The sequence below is a fragment of the Lepisma saccharinum genome, chromosome 3, assembly GCF_977018435.1.
Source record: "Lepisma saccharinum chromosome 3, izLepSacc3.1, whole genome shotgun sequence".
NCBI classification, from domain to species: domain Eukaryota; kingdom Metazoa; phylum Arthropoda; class Insecta; order Zygentoma; family Lepismatidae; genus Lepisma; species Lepisma saccharinum.
The window spans coordinates 13,852,480-13,868,320 of record NC_139231.1 but is presented as its reverse complement, the minus strand read 5'-3'; the positions used below and the strand labels follow the sequence as shown (position 1 = coordinate 13,868,320).

General features: G+C 36.5%; 1 protein-coding gene across 1 annotated transcript in view; it reads left to right on the top strand.

The window, feature by feature from the left end:
• Nucleotides 1-15,841, top strand: part of LOC145984919 (intraflagellar transport protein 81 homolog) — a 106,603-nt gene that overhangs the window by 47,320 nt on the left and 43,442 nt on the right. The window contains exons 5-7 of the mRNA XM_083118317.1: nt 169-324; nt 5,595-5,790; nt 8,281-8,444. Coding sequence (XP_082974443.1) covers nt 169-324; nt 5,595-5,790; nt 8,281-8,444 — 516 coding nt within the window. The remainder of the gene's footprint in view (nt 1-168; nt 325-5,594; nt 5,791-8,280; nt 8,445-15,841) is intronic.

Sequence of the window (15,841 nt, the reverse complement as noted above, 5' to 3'; positions counted from 1 at the left end):
ATGGTTCTGATCACATTCCCTCCAAAAAAAAAATGGCTGAGGTCATGATTGTGTGAAGCTCTACCTGCTGAAACACAGTGCAGTTTTCACAGGGAACTTTACCTTTACTGTAAGGAGTGCAAGACATTGAAGGAGAGTGCTTTCATAGATGCTTTTTTTTTATTTCAGTATGATCGGATGATAGAAGAGTTCAAAACTATTCATAAAGATTGCGAGACAATGAAGAAGAGTGGATTTTCGACTTCTGAACTTCGAGCGGATATTGAAGCCATGGAGAAAGAGAAGGATATCGTTACCAAGAGGATAGAGCAGATGCAAAGAAAGGTATATCTATGAGTGTGAAATGTTGTAAATTTAAGCATGCTCATGCAATAGGTGTTTTCACCAGGATAAGGGTGTAAAAAATAGTTTGTTTGGAGGTCTTCAGGCCCACTTTAGCCGGCCTCTATGGCGGAGTGGTTAGCACATTGTGCTACAATGCTATTGATCCTGGGTTTGAATCCCAGCCTGGGCATTGATGTTTGTGAGTGTCCGTTCATCATATCATCCCTCATCCCCATCTTTGCAAATTAACCAAAAGTGGCACAAGAAGCGAAGTAAAATAAAGCATATCGATCAATCAATTAGGCCCACTTTAGATGAAAGCCTTTCATTTAACATTTTTGCTAGCATAAATGCTTCCAAAAATTTCATAGCATGTTTTATAGCAGACAGTACTTTACAGGGAAGCATTTCACATAACAGTACAGTTAACATGCATTAGGATGCAAAGCATGCAGAGCATGTTACATAATATATATACACAACAGAAAAGGTATACGAGTTACATGGTTTTCATTTAATAACTAATAAATTTAAAGAGTAAGAGATGTAATTTAAAAGAGGAAATCATTTTTCAATTAACGAGATATCTTGTAAATTCAGCGGTTCCCAACCTGTGCTCCTTGGAGCCCTAAGGGCTCCACGTGCACTTCCCAGGGCCTCCATGGCTGCACCAGGAAAATAAATAAAAATTGAAAGAAATTGAAGATTAAAAAACAAATATTGAATCAAAATAAGAAAACTAGAAATTACATTCTGAATGGAAATTTGCCAAGTTGAATTTCACGCTTCCTGTAGCAGACGACGCTTAATTATTCTGCTGCCATTAGCTCAAAAATTGTTGTAGCTGGAGAGCGATATTGACAGACAACGAGAGTGAGCAGGCTGCTAGCCATTAGACACGCACTAGCCTCGAGGAAAATGTCGTCTGAGCTTATGATAGTGTTGAATGATGCCATAAAAATAATAAACTATATAAAATCACGACCTCTTAAAAGCAGGCTCTTCAAACTAATGTGTGAAGATATGGGAAGCCACCACCAGTCCCTCCTGCTGCACACTGAAGTAAGGTGGTTGTCTTGGGAAAAAGTGTTGACATGTTTGATGGAACTGCGTGCAGAGGTGGCAGCATTTTTGATCGACCTTAATGCTCTATTGGCGACAGTTTTAAATGATGAAGACTGGGTGTGCAAACTGGCGTATGTGGCCGTCATTTTTAGCAAAATGAACAAAATGAATCTATCATTCCAAGGAAAAATTGCCACAGTTTTTGATGCAAACCCCAAAGTGTCTTCTTTTAAGAGGAAACTTACATTGGTTGGAATGCGTGGAAAAAGAAAATATCGATTGTTTCACCCTTACAGAAAGCTTCTTGAATGAAAATAACATCAAGGTTCAAGGAAAAATACAGAAAAATATTCAGGCGCATCTCGAAGCTTTGAAAGACTCGTTAGGACATTATTTTCCAACAGCTCAAGAGAAGGTGCTTTATGACTTTAAATGGGTACTGAATGTGTTCAGCATGAACAAAAAAACACCCAGCTTAAACTCAGCGGAATACTAGGTCCTCATAGGTTTGACATCTCACTAAAAATTGTGTTTCAAAACCAAAGTCTACCGAAGTTTTGGCTGCATTTACAAGATGAATTTAAAATCTTGTCTGAGAAAGCAAAATTAGTACAGTAAAACCTCATTAATCTGGATCCTGATAAGCTGGACTCTGCTTAATCCAGACAGGCAAAAGGCGGAGAGAGAAAAAAACAAAACAGAATGCAAGGTTTTAAATGTGGCTAGAAGTCAACAATCGCATTCGTCATATTGCTCCGTAAGAATACGTACATCCAACGTCCATGGGAGAACTTCCCAAAAAAAAAAGGGCAGTCAACCACTGATGAAATTCTGTTTCCTGCAGACTTGTATTTAGGCCTATGTCCTTCAAATACACCATAATAAACATGTTTTGTTGCTATAAATGGAGTTTTATTGCACTTTGTACTGTTCTTTTGGGTAATTTCAGTTAATCCAGACTTTCGTTAAATCTGTTAACTTATCCCCCCCATTAGTCTGGATTTACGAGGTTTTACTGTATTGCTATCTTTCTCAACTACATGTCTCTGTGAAGCGGGACTCTCCGCTTATACAGCTACCAAAACAAAATACAGAAGCTGCTTAAAAGCTCAAATTTTTTAAAATATAATTTCATTGCATGGACATTGTGCAACTGTTTAGATATCTCCTTACATTGCATTCCCTTATTATCTACCCCCTCTTCCTCCACTTTGTAACATTACTAGGAAATAGGGTATGGTAGGCCTAAAGGGCTCCATCATAGAAATTGATTCTAAAAAGGGCTCCGCAAGTCAAAAAGGTTGGGAACCACTGCTGTAAACAAACCTAAAATCTATTTTTCTTGTATGTACTCATTGCTTGCATTGTAGAATTACTTCTCTTGTAGTCTACGGTTGTTACAAACGTAAAAACACAGATTTTTGTTGTGACGTTTCAGGAGAACACACGCTCCCTTCATCAGATATTTATTTTTAGTTTGATTGAAGATACAGTTACAACAATGGTTGAAAATGAAACTCTTGCACATTTTTTTGTAACGTTAAATCTCACCTACAATTGAAATAATTAATTTATACTTCCATACATGTATTGTATGTATTGTATGCACTATAAAGTATGTATTTAAGCAGCGCCATTGATTTGTACCTAACACATTTTTGTAGGAAATGTTATTCCTCTCGGTTGAATACTTGTCGGCTTTAAAAAATGTGATGTGATATATTGTTTACATCGCACTCAGCCGCCATTACATCTGCACTCGTGACCTAAATGCTCGCTTCTGATTGGTTATGCTACGAAAATAAGACCGATTCTATCCTTGAGAAATGCCATGAAATATGCCATAAGATTTTTTCACTTTACATGGTAGCATTTTGGTCATGGAGTAAATGTTAAGAAATATGCTATGGAAAATGCTTTCATCTAAATTGGGTCTTACAGTATCCATGTTGGGAGCAATATGCACATTTAGCCAATTTTACCACAATGGATGTTTGTACTTGTACCTGCTTTTGTCCTGAAATGTTCACTATTTTGGAGCAAATAGGATGGGAATAATTATCATATTTCAAGAAAGGGCATGTCTTAATAAGGAAGAAGGTTTCTTTCAAGGTGCGCTCTAGTTCATTGATGACTGCCCACTTTCAACCAATACCATTTTTATTACACTTATTAAAGAAAGAAATCCATTTTTGGCAGTTAATTTTAACCTAGAATTAATAAAAGTTTCCAGTTAGCATATGTCACTCATTATCTGGAACCCATAACACCCAGTAATATAATCGGGTTTTTAACGTGTTCTCTGCCACGTCATTCATAATGACCAAAACTGGCCCACACCATCTTGGTCATTATGACCAAAACATGTGGCTTACACTTTGTTGCTCCTAGCGTGCAGTCGGTCACGAGAATAACAATGATGCCCATAAGGCATGAGGAGTCGAGTGCACCTAAAAGTGTTGTGGCTGTTCTATTTTTTACAGGAAAAAAAGCAAAATTTGCGAATTTGCAAAATTCCAATCACCACATAGGCGCAGGAGGAAATAAATTGGTGAAACCACCCTGGCAGGAAAGTGACGAAGACAAATATGAATTTGATCGGCAGGTCAAGAGGGTAGGCTCCAATTTTTTCCTAAGACCATTTTATGCTTGGATAGGCTAATCACTACAACACCTACAGTTTAAAGTGTGATCTGATCCACTTCACGATGTGTCCCCACCCACCAGGAAACAATCTCAGGACCCCTTGATTACCAGGTAATGGCACAGCCACTGCACTATTGGGGAGGCCTCTGTATATCGGCCATGACAATGAGAAAGATTTTATGGCATAGTGAACACAATGAAAGCCTTGTACCCTGGCTGAGTCTTAACTCGGAACATTTAAAAAGTGATTTCAGGTTAAACATTCTCAATGTGCTCATCCACTGATATAGCTAGGGTTGCCAAGTATCCTGATTTATGTGCAATTCTCCCGATTTTCCTTGTGAAATTCTGACTCCTGATTAAATCCCTTTTTGATGTGGTAAAAGTCCTAATTTCTTTGTGGTTAGTGATGCTGATGAATTGACAATTGATTTAAATGAAAACTGAAGTGTGTTTACTTTTAATTTAAGTTGATTGACTTATTGTACTCATATTTATTCTTTACATAATAACCAACTAGGTACACCTTAGTACCCTTCTTGCATGGGCACCCAGCTGACTGCGAGATGGAAATGCTCCTCTGTATAGTACTTTCCCATCCAAATTCTGCTGTAGTTTTTATCCGTCTCATTAGTAGTTCCTCTCACGGTCAGCCTCAGCCTACTGGGTAGAGTGCATTGTAACAAAAATTGTAACATGTGTGATTTTGTACATTCAACTGTTAATTGGTATTGTGTATATTTGTTTTACAGTTTCATGAAGCCTTTTTAAAATTGGATTCATTATTAGGTAATGAAACTAGTAAAGTACCTGAGGTCCTCAAAAAGAACTAAGTTGAACACTAAATTTAATACTGAATGGGCAAGACTCATTCATGGCACAGACACTGCATGATAGATAGTTGATAATTAGTAGTAGTTAAAATCTATAGTTATAAATAAGGTATACTTACACTTCTGAAATCCCTATTTCATTCCAAAAGAGAAACTGACAACACTGGATATGGCTCATGTTGAGATGTGTATTATTAGAACCTTCTTTAAAGTAGTTTATTCCACTATGTTCTTAAAGGTTCGCATAACTACTTTTTGTATTTTCTTAAAGGTTCGCATAACTACTTTTTGTAGATACAAAATAATATTATACAGTTATTTTTAGTGGTTTATATTTTTTCCTGCAACGTTTCGTCCTGGTTTTCTCAGAAGTATGGAGTGACTAGCCATGCAAAGTTGTGTGTTGGGTGTGTTTATCTTGGTGTAAGCTTGAAAAAGTTCTGGAAAACCAAGACGAAACATCAAAGGAAAAATAAAAAACACTAAATATAACTATAATATTATTTTGTAATTATTCCACTATGCACGCTAAATCCCATAGAGCATGCAAAAGACAGATATGTTACAAATGTGTGTATGTAACACTGTAACGTAACAGAGACATTATAACACAGCTGAAATACAGATGAGACATTGTGTGCTGTATGGGATCCTAGCACCTCTTTCCATTCCGCCGGCTTCTGAGGAACCATCCGTTGCATTGTTTTGAGATGAATGATCTTTCAGGTGGAGAACCTTCCTAATAGAGAAGCCATGCTATCTGTGGCCCGGAACCTACGTTTGGAGCATGAGAAGGAAAAGGAGTTGGGCAACCAGAAGCAGGAGCAGAGATCCGCTCTGGCTCACACTGAGCAGCACCTTCAGCGGCTCCAGCAACAATTGAAGGAGCTAAGAACTGCAGCCATGGGAGCTACTCCAGAAGGTGAGTTCAAACTCTGATTTCTAGGCACAAAATGAGGAAAATGCAAATTTGGAAGGGCACTAAAAGAGAAGAAATTGCCACAGAAATACTTAAAACAGGGTAAATTCATGATGAAAGTTGTGCGAAATACTCACAATTATGATAAAAATATATTAATAACTTGCGTTTTGCGAGTATCTATTCCAACATAGATACTTGCAAAATGAAAGTTATTAACTCTTTCGCTGTGGAATTCTCTGGCACACAATATCCCTTGGCTGCGTAATTAAATTTGAAAATATATATTTTTTTATAAAAAAATAGTCTTCACAATTACATTGCATTATATATGAGAGAGAACTTACAAAAGTCATTCCTTGCACTGGAAAACCATTCTGTAGTCCCTGGTGGTATGATATTTTGAAAAATTTTGAAATTTTAAAATTTTGAAAAAAAACATTTTTTTAGAAACAATAATTTTACAAACATTTTTTTAGAAACAATAATTTTACAAACATTTTTTTAGAAACAATAATTTTACACAATTACATTGCAAAATATGTTATAGAGAACTTACAAAAGTCATTCCTTGCACTGGAAAACCATTCTGTAGTCCCTGGTGGTATGATATTTTGAAAAGTTTTGAAATTTTTTTTTAAAAAAAAACAATTTTTTAGAAAGAATAATTTTACAAAATTACATTGCAAAATATGTTATAGAGAACTTGCAAAAGTCATTCCTTGCACTGGCAAACCATTCTGTAGTCCCTGGTGGTATGATATTTTGAAAAAATTTGAAATTCCCGCACCTAGATCAATGCTGTTTTGGACTCTACTCCATCACGTTACGGATGGCGGTACAAATTCTTCATCAGATACTACACAATCACTGTCACCACTTGAAGTCTCATAAAAACTGTCGCTATTATCGTCACAACTTAATTCACCTTCTGATTCTGATTCGGCAAATAACAGTTGAGTAACATCATTATCAGACAAGTGTTGACGACTTGACGAAGCCATGTTGTTTACATTCGAACATGCATTTGAAACTGACATTTCAGAGCACTCAACGCTAAGAATGTCAAAGAATTCTAAACGGAGGCATAATTAGCGACATCATAGGGATAAAAACAAAACTACAAGTTCAAATAGTTCAAAATACTATCAACAGATGTCAGAAGGCTACTAAAAGAGACGTACTTCGGAAATGCGACACCCGCAGCGAGTGGAAGTATGAACTCCCAATAATGCGACTTCCGCGGAGCAAGGCACCTGGCATGCTGTGCATAAAAGTGACGACCGCAGCGAAAGAGTTAATATATTTTTATCAGGGTAAATTGCCATAGAAAATACTAAATGAGGGTAAATAATCTAGGAAAGAGCTAAAGCAGGGTAAATTACCTTACAAAGGTACACAATAAGGATAAATTGTCTTAGATAGGTGCTAAGAGAGGTTAAATTGTCTTACAAAAGTGCTACAAGAGGTTAAATTGCCTTACTGAGGTTTTAAATATGATTGATTGATTTGCTTTATTTTACTTCATTTTTTGTGCCACTTTGGCTAATTTGCAAAGATGGGGATGAGTGATGATATGATGAAATTGATGAATGGACACTCACAAATATCCATGCCCAGGCCGGGATTCGAACCCGGGACCCCTGGCATTGTAGCGTGATGTGCTAACCACTCTTCCACAGGGACCGGCTTTTAAATAAGAGTACATTGCATTAAAAAAGTATTAAAAGAAGGTAACATGCCTCAGTGACGTGCTAAATAAGTTTAAATATTCTTACAAAGCTGCTAAAAAAGGGTAAATTGCCTTACTGTGGTGCTAAATAAGGTTAAGTTGTCTTACTAAAGTGCTAGAAAAGGGTAAATTGCCTTACTGGGGTGCTAAATAAGGTTAAATTGCCTTTCAAATGTACTAAAAGAGTGCAAATTGACTTACTGAGGTGCTAAATAAGGGTGCATTGTCTTACAAAAGTACTGAAAGATGGTAAAATGTCTTACTGGGGTTCTGAATAAGGTTAAATTGTCTTACTATGGTGCTAAAAAAGGGTAAATTGATGTACTGAGGTGTTTATTAAGGGTACATTTTCTTTCAATAGTGCTTAAAGAGGAAAAATTGCATTACAAAAGGTACTAAATAAGGGTTAGTTGTTTTACAAATGTGCTTGAAGAGGGTAAATTGCCTTACTGAAGTGCTAAGTAAGGTTAAATTACAAAATTTCCTAAAAGCTGTCGAATTGTCTTAGAAAGGTGTTAAAAGAGGGTAAATTGCTTTATAAAGGTGCTAATTAAAGGTAGAATAGACCTAGAAGGAAGATGACATGGAAAGGTTCTAAACAGAGAGAAGGAGAGAGATTGCCTTGGCTGGCTTTTTCATTATTCCATATTTTACTGTCTGTAGACCCTCAGCTACCATTCTTGAAAGATTGGTATATAATATGACAGATTCCTAAACATTCTATTTTTAGATGTTCCAATGGGTTCTTATTTGGTTTGCAGGACTCTTGCAGCGCTTGGAAGAAGAGACAAATGTAAACACGTACATCGTTAAGCAGAAACTGCCGAAGGAAATTGAAGGACTCCAGAAAGAGATACAGATCTTTCGGACGGTACTTTCCGAGTCAGCAATGGGACGAAGCGAACTGGACAAGCTAAATAAGCAGGTACATTTGACTCAAGTGACAGCAGGTACATTTGACTCCTAACAAAATATGATGGTTTCGTAGTGAGAATTTGTTTCGAATTTGCTTACCAATGAGAATGATGATGTATTCACATCAGAGTGTCTACCAGTCTGGAAATCCTGGAAAAGTCGGGGAATTTATTTTTTCTGGACAAGTCATGGAAATGTCGGTGAAATTTACTGTGTTTCTGGAAAAATCAACATTTTTGTAGTAGTGCACTAAAAGTAGGTTTTTGAACAGGAAAATAGGACAGGTTGTGGACAAGGTATACTTCAATTTGATATACTGAGTATTGCCTGCAGCTACAGTAGAAATTGCATATTAAATACTCTAAGAAAAGGGGAAATGTTTTGAACTATTTTCAAGTAGAAATCTACTACAGTAAGTGGCTGTTTGGTATTTACCACTTTTGTGTTGCAATTTTTGCATTGTGTTTGGTTGTTATTAGGATTGATATACAGAGTGTTTCGTTCAAATCTCCCTAATTTCAATTAATTACTGTGAACGAAGTACGATGAATTGTGAAATAACTGCAACACCAAATGAAAGGCCAGCTCTTCAAGTTTTGTTTTCATGACTTGAAGTTGTCCGTTTGCTCACTACGCAGCTCCACGGTCGCATAAATAGAAATGGCGACAGTTGAACAACGCGCACAGGCAGTGGTGTGATATGCTGAGACAAATTCTGTGATTGCAATGCAACGAAATTTCAGACGAGTGTACGGAGGAGTTGCACCTGATGCTAAATCAATTAGGCTGCGGTTTAGTAAGTTTCTAATAACCGGCAGTGTGCTAAAACAATCTGGTGGAGCTCGCCGTCTTGTGTCAGAGGAAAAGGTGGAAGAAATTCGAGCGGAGTTTCCATACCAAATTCTTTGCGACGCGGCTTATCATCTGACTTCAATTGTTGCACAATCTGCACTTTATACGGATACAACCGAAGCCGCTTGTGCAGAACTCCATGCATTGTTGTTGGAGGCACATTGAATTGCCTAGATGCCTGGAGGGTGCATTTACTTGGGTTTCTCTAAAACCCCGCTCGAATTTCTTCCACTTTTTCCTCTGACACACGATGGCGAGCTCCACCAGATTGTTTTAGCACACTGCCGGTTATTAGAAACTTACTAAACTGCAGCCTAATTGATTTAGCATCAGGTGCAACTCCTCCGTACACTCGTCTGAAATTTCGTTGTGTTGCAATCACAGATTTTGTCTCAGCATACCACCCCACTGCCTGCGCGCGTTGTTCAACAGTCGCCATTTCTATTTATGCGACCGTGGCGCTGCGTAGTGAGCAAACGGACAACTTAGAGTCATGAAAACAAAACTTGAAGATCTGGCCTTTCATTTGGTGTTACAGCTATTTCACAATTCATCGTACTTCGTTCACAGTAATTTATTGAAATTAGGGAGATTTGAACGGAACACCCGGTACTATATATTACTAAATTTTACTATATGTGTGTATTATTTATGCTATAATTGCTATGTTTTTTTTACTAAAAAATAATTATTTCTTTACCATTAATCAGTATGTGACAAGTATTACATAAAAAGCTTGCCCCTAATAACCCTATCCAACAGTCAATTTCTGTTCAGTCTCTTCTTGTTTTTACTTTTAACATGTGAAGTGAATGTTCTGAAAACTTGGTTACATGAGATTCTGAGTGTTGTGATTAGTTAAAATATAATAACCTTCCTAGACACAGGTTTAAATACAGGAATTGCCTTAATGACTTCTTCTTCTTCCTCCTCTTTCCCCTTTTGCCTCATAGCTTCGGGGTTGCCTCTATCCACTCCTTCCATCTCTCTCGTTCCTTTGCCATCCTCTTCTATTCTCTTATTCCTTTTCCTTTCTTTTGTCCTATTTCTTCTATTCCTTTGTCGAATGTCTTCCGGGGTCTACCTCTTGTTCTCCTTCCCTCTGTTCTAACTTCCATAAATTGTTTTGCTTTTCTATCTTCGTCCATTCTTACCACATGCCCGAACCATTTTAATTGTCTTTGTGTCAGTTTTTCTTCTATTGGCTTCTGATTTAATTCTTCTCTGATTCTTTCATTACGTATTCTGTCTCTTCTTGCTTCACCAACTATTCTACGGAAGCATTTCATCTCAACTGTTGTTATTTGTCTTACTTCTTTTCCTCTTACTGGCCAGCTTTCACTTCCGTATAGAGAATTGGTTCCACTACTGACTTATACACTTGTAGTTTAGTTTTGGTGTTTATTTCCCTTTTTCCAAAAATGGTCTGGCTTAGTTGGTAGTATGCATTGTTAGATTTCCTTACCCTATTCATCATTTGCTCTTCTATTCTCCCTGTCTGGTTTATGATTGTTCCCAGGTACTCATATCTTTCTGTCTGCTCCAGTTCTATTCCATCGCATATTATGTGCATTCTTTCTATTACCTCTAACCCTGGAAATGTCACGGAATTTTGTTCTTGCAAATTTCTAGACACCCTGATGCACATACTTGTTTACAGCAGAAAATTCTGTTTTGTATTTTTAATAGGGCTGAACTAATACCCGTGTATCGGGATTGGAATTTAGTCGCCGATTGGTGTACCAGCCGATACTTTCAGGAGTCTACGGTTATTACAAGCATAAAAACACAGTTTTTCATTGTAGACTAACCATGGACCACAAGAGAAGTAATTCTACAATGCAAGGAATGCGTACATACAAGAAAAATTACTTTCAGGAGTCTGGATGTTTTGTAAATTCGAAAGAAATGATGGAGTCTTAAATATTCTGGAAATTATGCATATTTCCCATATTTTTTAAACAATATTGTGGGGAGGAATGCATTTTATGATTAAATAACTATCTCATGTGAACTTATGAATATTTTTGTGTTTGATTAATATGGTATAGATCCAACGGAAAACTCAAGTGTATTAAATTTATGAATACCGTGAATTGCTTAGAATTGTTATAATTTTCAGGCATTGGAATTAGTCCGAAACAATACAGTATTGGAACTGTTATCAGTGTCAGTTGTATTGGCTTGACCCTAATTATTAGTTATTTTATATATATTTTTCTACTTCGTTGGATTAATGAGGAATGATGTAAGAACTACTGCAAAGAAACATAAATGCCTTGTTTTTAATTCTAAACCTAGGCCTGGAAATTTACAGTTAGAGAATTGTTAGTGGTGTTTTATATTATCATCTGTCAAACACACTGGAACACACATTTCTGGCTGGAACTCCGTGCACAACCTTGACATGCAAGATCATGAACTAAACGTTAAATGCAAGGGTGAAATATTTGAATAATTGAAGAATGAATCTCAGGGCCACCATCAGGGTGTGGGACTCATGCCACCCCACAGGGCCTCACACTTTAAGGGGGCTTGCGCTTCCGAGAAATTTAATTAATATTATTGCATCGCTTATGCACATTCATTTCTTGTGCAAACGTGATCACGTTAGAACAGACGAAAGAAAAGAAAATGTATGTACATTGATGATACAATTCTAATTGTAATCAGCTTACGTAGTATAGAAAAAGGAAAGAGAAGTTTCAAACTGGAACTGCATACCTGCTGCGAAAAGATGTTGTGAAAGGAAAATTTCCGCCATCCATAGCACACTTGAATTACTTGTTTGTGGTCCACCCGAACCTTCTACCTATTTCTTCCTGTCGTAAACTTGATTGTTCGAGAGAGTATAACACTGTCATTATTCTTTGTGTGGAGGCCAAGGTACACCCAATTTGAGGGTGCGCCACCTCCCACTCTCTTGGCTAAACTGGAAAAAGATGACAAGAAGGTAGACCCAGGCAGCAAACACAAGTCAAGGGACCTTGGGGTAGACCATGGCAGAGACACTTGTCCCAGTCGGCATCTTCTTATTGGAGTGGAACAAAATTGAAACTTTTATTTTCATTTCCTCAAAACCCAGAGAAGGGACATTTGCAGATTTTGTTGGATTTTACCACTATGCCAGTGTGCCAACAATTTTCAAGTCATAATGGTTTGAACCAGTTGGGTTTGCAGCTTCCATCCAGTATTATATTTGCAGGTTATGTTAAAAAAATACAATAAAAAACTAATGGTCGAATGCCGAAATAAACATCTCTCATTTTAAATTATTCAAGACATATTTGAGAACTAACGTCTTTTTTTTCCTAGTAAAAATGCTCCCCCCCATGATGGTATTTAAAAGGGGGACTGATAAGGAATCCTCCTCTATTTTTTCACCCCCTCTCTGATTGCTAATTCTTATCTCAGGTAGTCGGAAGTAGCATGCTATTTCTAGTGTCACTACTGTAGCTAACAACAAAACTTGTAGCTGAAGCGAAGCTACAAAATTCCTGTAGTTGTAGCGAATATTTCGCTACAACTACATTTCTTCTCAGTATTTTGAGGTAAATTTTGAATGTCGTAAGAGCGTAAAAAATCGACAATAACACTTACTTTTGCAGGAGGTTCATAAAGACAAAGTCTATTACATGGAAATATGGATAATATAGATTATAAATATCTTGACATCGCAGATTATAGATATCCTCCAAGTAATTTATTTCATTTGCATTGAATAATTCTAATATCCAGATAACTAACTGACATATATGAATATATTCCAGCTAATAACTAAGTTTGTTTGAGCTACATCGCTATTTTGAGGATAAACATGCCTCGTCTGCGTCAACCTCGGACAAAATCCTGTGAATATCCAAGGTGTAAGACACAGCAAAATGTCATTAATTCGTAACGCAATGCTAATACTGCGTTGGGATCGAACTAGAGATCTTTAGATTGTATTGGGTGGTTTAGTTATTCATCATTCATCTTTCAGATGGTAATCACTCGCTTGGCCTAAATGTTATATATGAGAGAGGTTACATTCAAAGTTATGGCAAAAGAACTTACATGTACAATAATTGGATGTCAGTACTCTCCATGCCTGAACCGATATTACTTGCCTCACAATTAGATGAAGGTTATTTCCACACTTGTCCTCTCGATTATCACATGTCTGACCTCTCTGTCAGAATTCACTCTGTTCAATCACCATTGTCCAATAATCGTTCCACACTTCCATTCTCTCTTCCTTCCAACTCTCATGCCACATACGCCTCCCAAGTCAATAACCTAACCTTTGCCTGATTACTTATTCAGCATTACTTTCTCTGCTATGTGAAGACTTGACACTTCTACCCAATACCTTGAGTACGATACGAATTACTGTGTAAAACACAACTTGCAGTGCAAAAATGAACGATCCATTTTCCACTACAATGACAACGCAATAGTACCAGCAGTCAATGGCTCTGTATGTTAACAGCAATGATCATTGTCAGTGTATAGGATTCACCAGCAAGAAAGAACCATAGAATTACATTTATTTTCGTCATAATATTTGTACATAAATTTTAAAATTACAATAAGTTTAGAATACTCTTGTTTACATGTCAGTCTCCTCAATATATTTTAAGATATTGTAAAAAATATGTACAAGTTATTAACTTTCCTGCAAAAAACCATTTTCTTTAGCTAATATATAGTTTCCAAAGTTATGTATTTTTCCAAGTTTTACATTGCTTTTCTGTAACTTTCGCTAATTTTGACAATGAGGATGAATGGTTTACTTAGTAATTCTCTTATCTATAGTCCATTTCTGCCACTTTTGGCTAATTGTGAGAAAGATGATGAATGATGATGAGCAGTGTGGGGAATGGAGGAACAGGATGATCCCAACTAAGCATCTTCCTAGTTTTTGTTTTGAGTCCAATTTTTGCACAGATAAGCTAATCAAGACTGTATTCGAACCACTATGTGCCTCTGCTGGGTACCTTTGATTACAAGGTGACAAAGTTTTCGCTGTGTCATCCAGTTTAAAATGGGACTTGAACCGTTACTGGCATTGTTCCCGGAACCCTTGATTACAAGGCAACAACGTTACCACTACGCCATTGGAATGTACGAAAGGTAAGGGAGGTTGATTAAAATTTTGTTGGTTGTAGTGTAGAATTTTTACATATTTTTAATTTGCTTAATTTTATGGCCTCATGAGTATAGTTCACACAGAGCCTCGTGTTTGCTAACGGTGGGTCTGATGGATCTTACAATCTCCTGAAAAGTTTTAAAATCCATGGTTATGTTATGTGTAGGGACCTTAATTTTTCGCAAACATGATAACACTGAAAAATGTTAAATGTTGTATGTGCAGTGACATGCTCTAAACACAATGCAAATTGTGACTTTTTTCACGAATTTCAACACATTTTGTGAAAACCAACATTCTTATGTTATAGGTTCAAGAAATAAAATGTACCGTATTTTTGCATGTGTAATGCACACATTTTTCAAAATCTTGTCCCCCAAAAAGTATAGTGCATGCAATACACGGAATAATTCCAACAGCTACATGAAACTACATGTAAATGGATGTTTCCCATGATTTTTCACCTTAATCAGAATGTTTTGCATCACCGAGCAAAGTGGCGGAATTTTGCTGGTAGATCACCTACTGTCACACTGGAGCCCTACATCAATTTTTGTTGTGTGTGAACTAATGGAAAATAACTTCTCAAAAATTGCTTCCAATGTCTGTTCACGAACAGACATAGGCAATGTAATATACTAAAGTTCAAATCACAAACCCTGAGACCTTCTGTAAACAAAACCACCTGCATGCAGAAAGCATTGCAAACTCATAGAAGTAAAATAATCCACATGAAAATTTAGCGTTGTTACAGGATTCATTACGTAAGGTAAAACAATGGCCAATTTGTAGTATGGGATACGCTGCCGCAAATGACATCTCACTTTAAACCCAATGCTCTTTCTTTTTTTACTTATTGCTTCACCTTTATGGTTAACTCTTTGCACCAGTAATCATTTCCCATAAATTTGGCTTCTTTCTTTCATGTGAATTGAATATATTTTACTTGTATTTTTTTAGACAAAATGATATAACATGGTAATGTATATTTCTAAGGATGATATAGATAGGAGTGTATTTGAAATTTGTTTGTAGATTTTATGTAAATTGTATCATATGTAAATAAAATATATAATGGGCATAAACAACCATATGCATTGCTGTAAGTCCAATAAATATATTGATGATGATGATCAAAACAAGGCAAAGAAAGTTCGTAAATTTATTGCGGTTGGAAACTTTGACAAGCATCCTAATAACGATTTTTGTTCCGCCAAATATAGTGCACTTCGTAAAATAACTTGGTGACATGGCAAGGCAAGATAAGTGTGAACATTTTGTAGTAATATGCATTGTAACTTTCAATGAGCTTAGAGATTTGTGTACATAATTATATTTTATAACATTGGTTATTTTCTAAAAATAATCATGTGAACAGCAAGGAAGTAGTGCAACTTAGTAATATTGCCTGACTTATCCTTAGA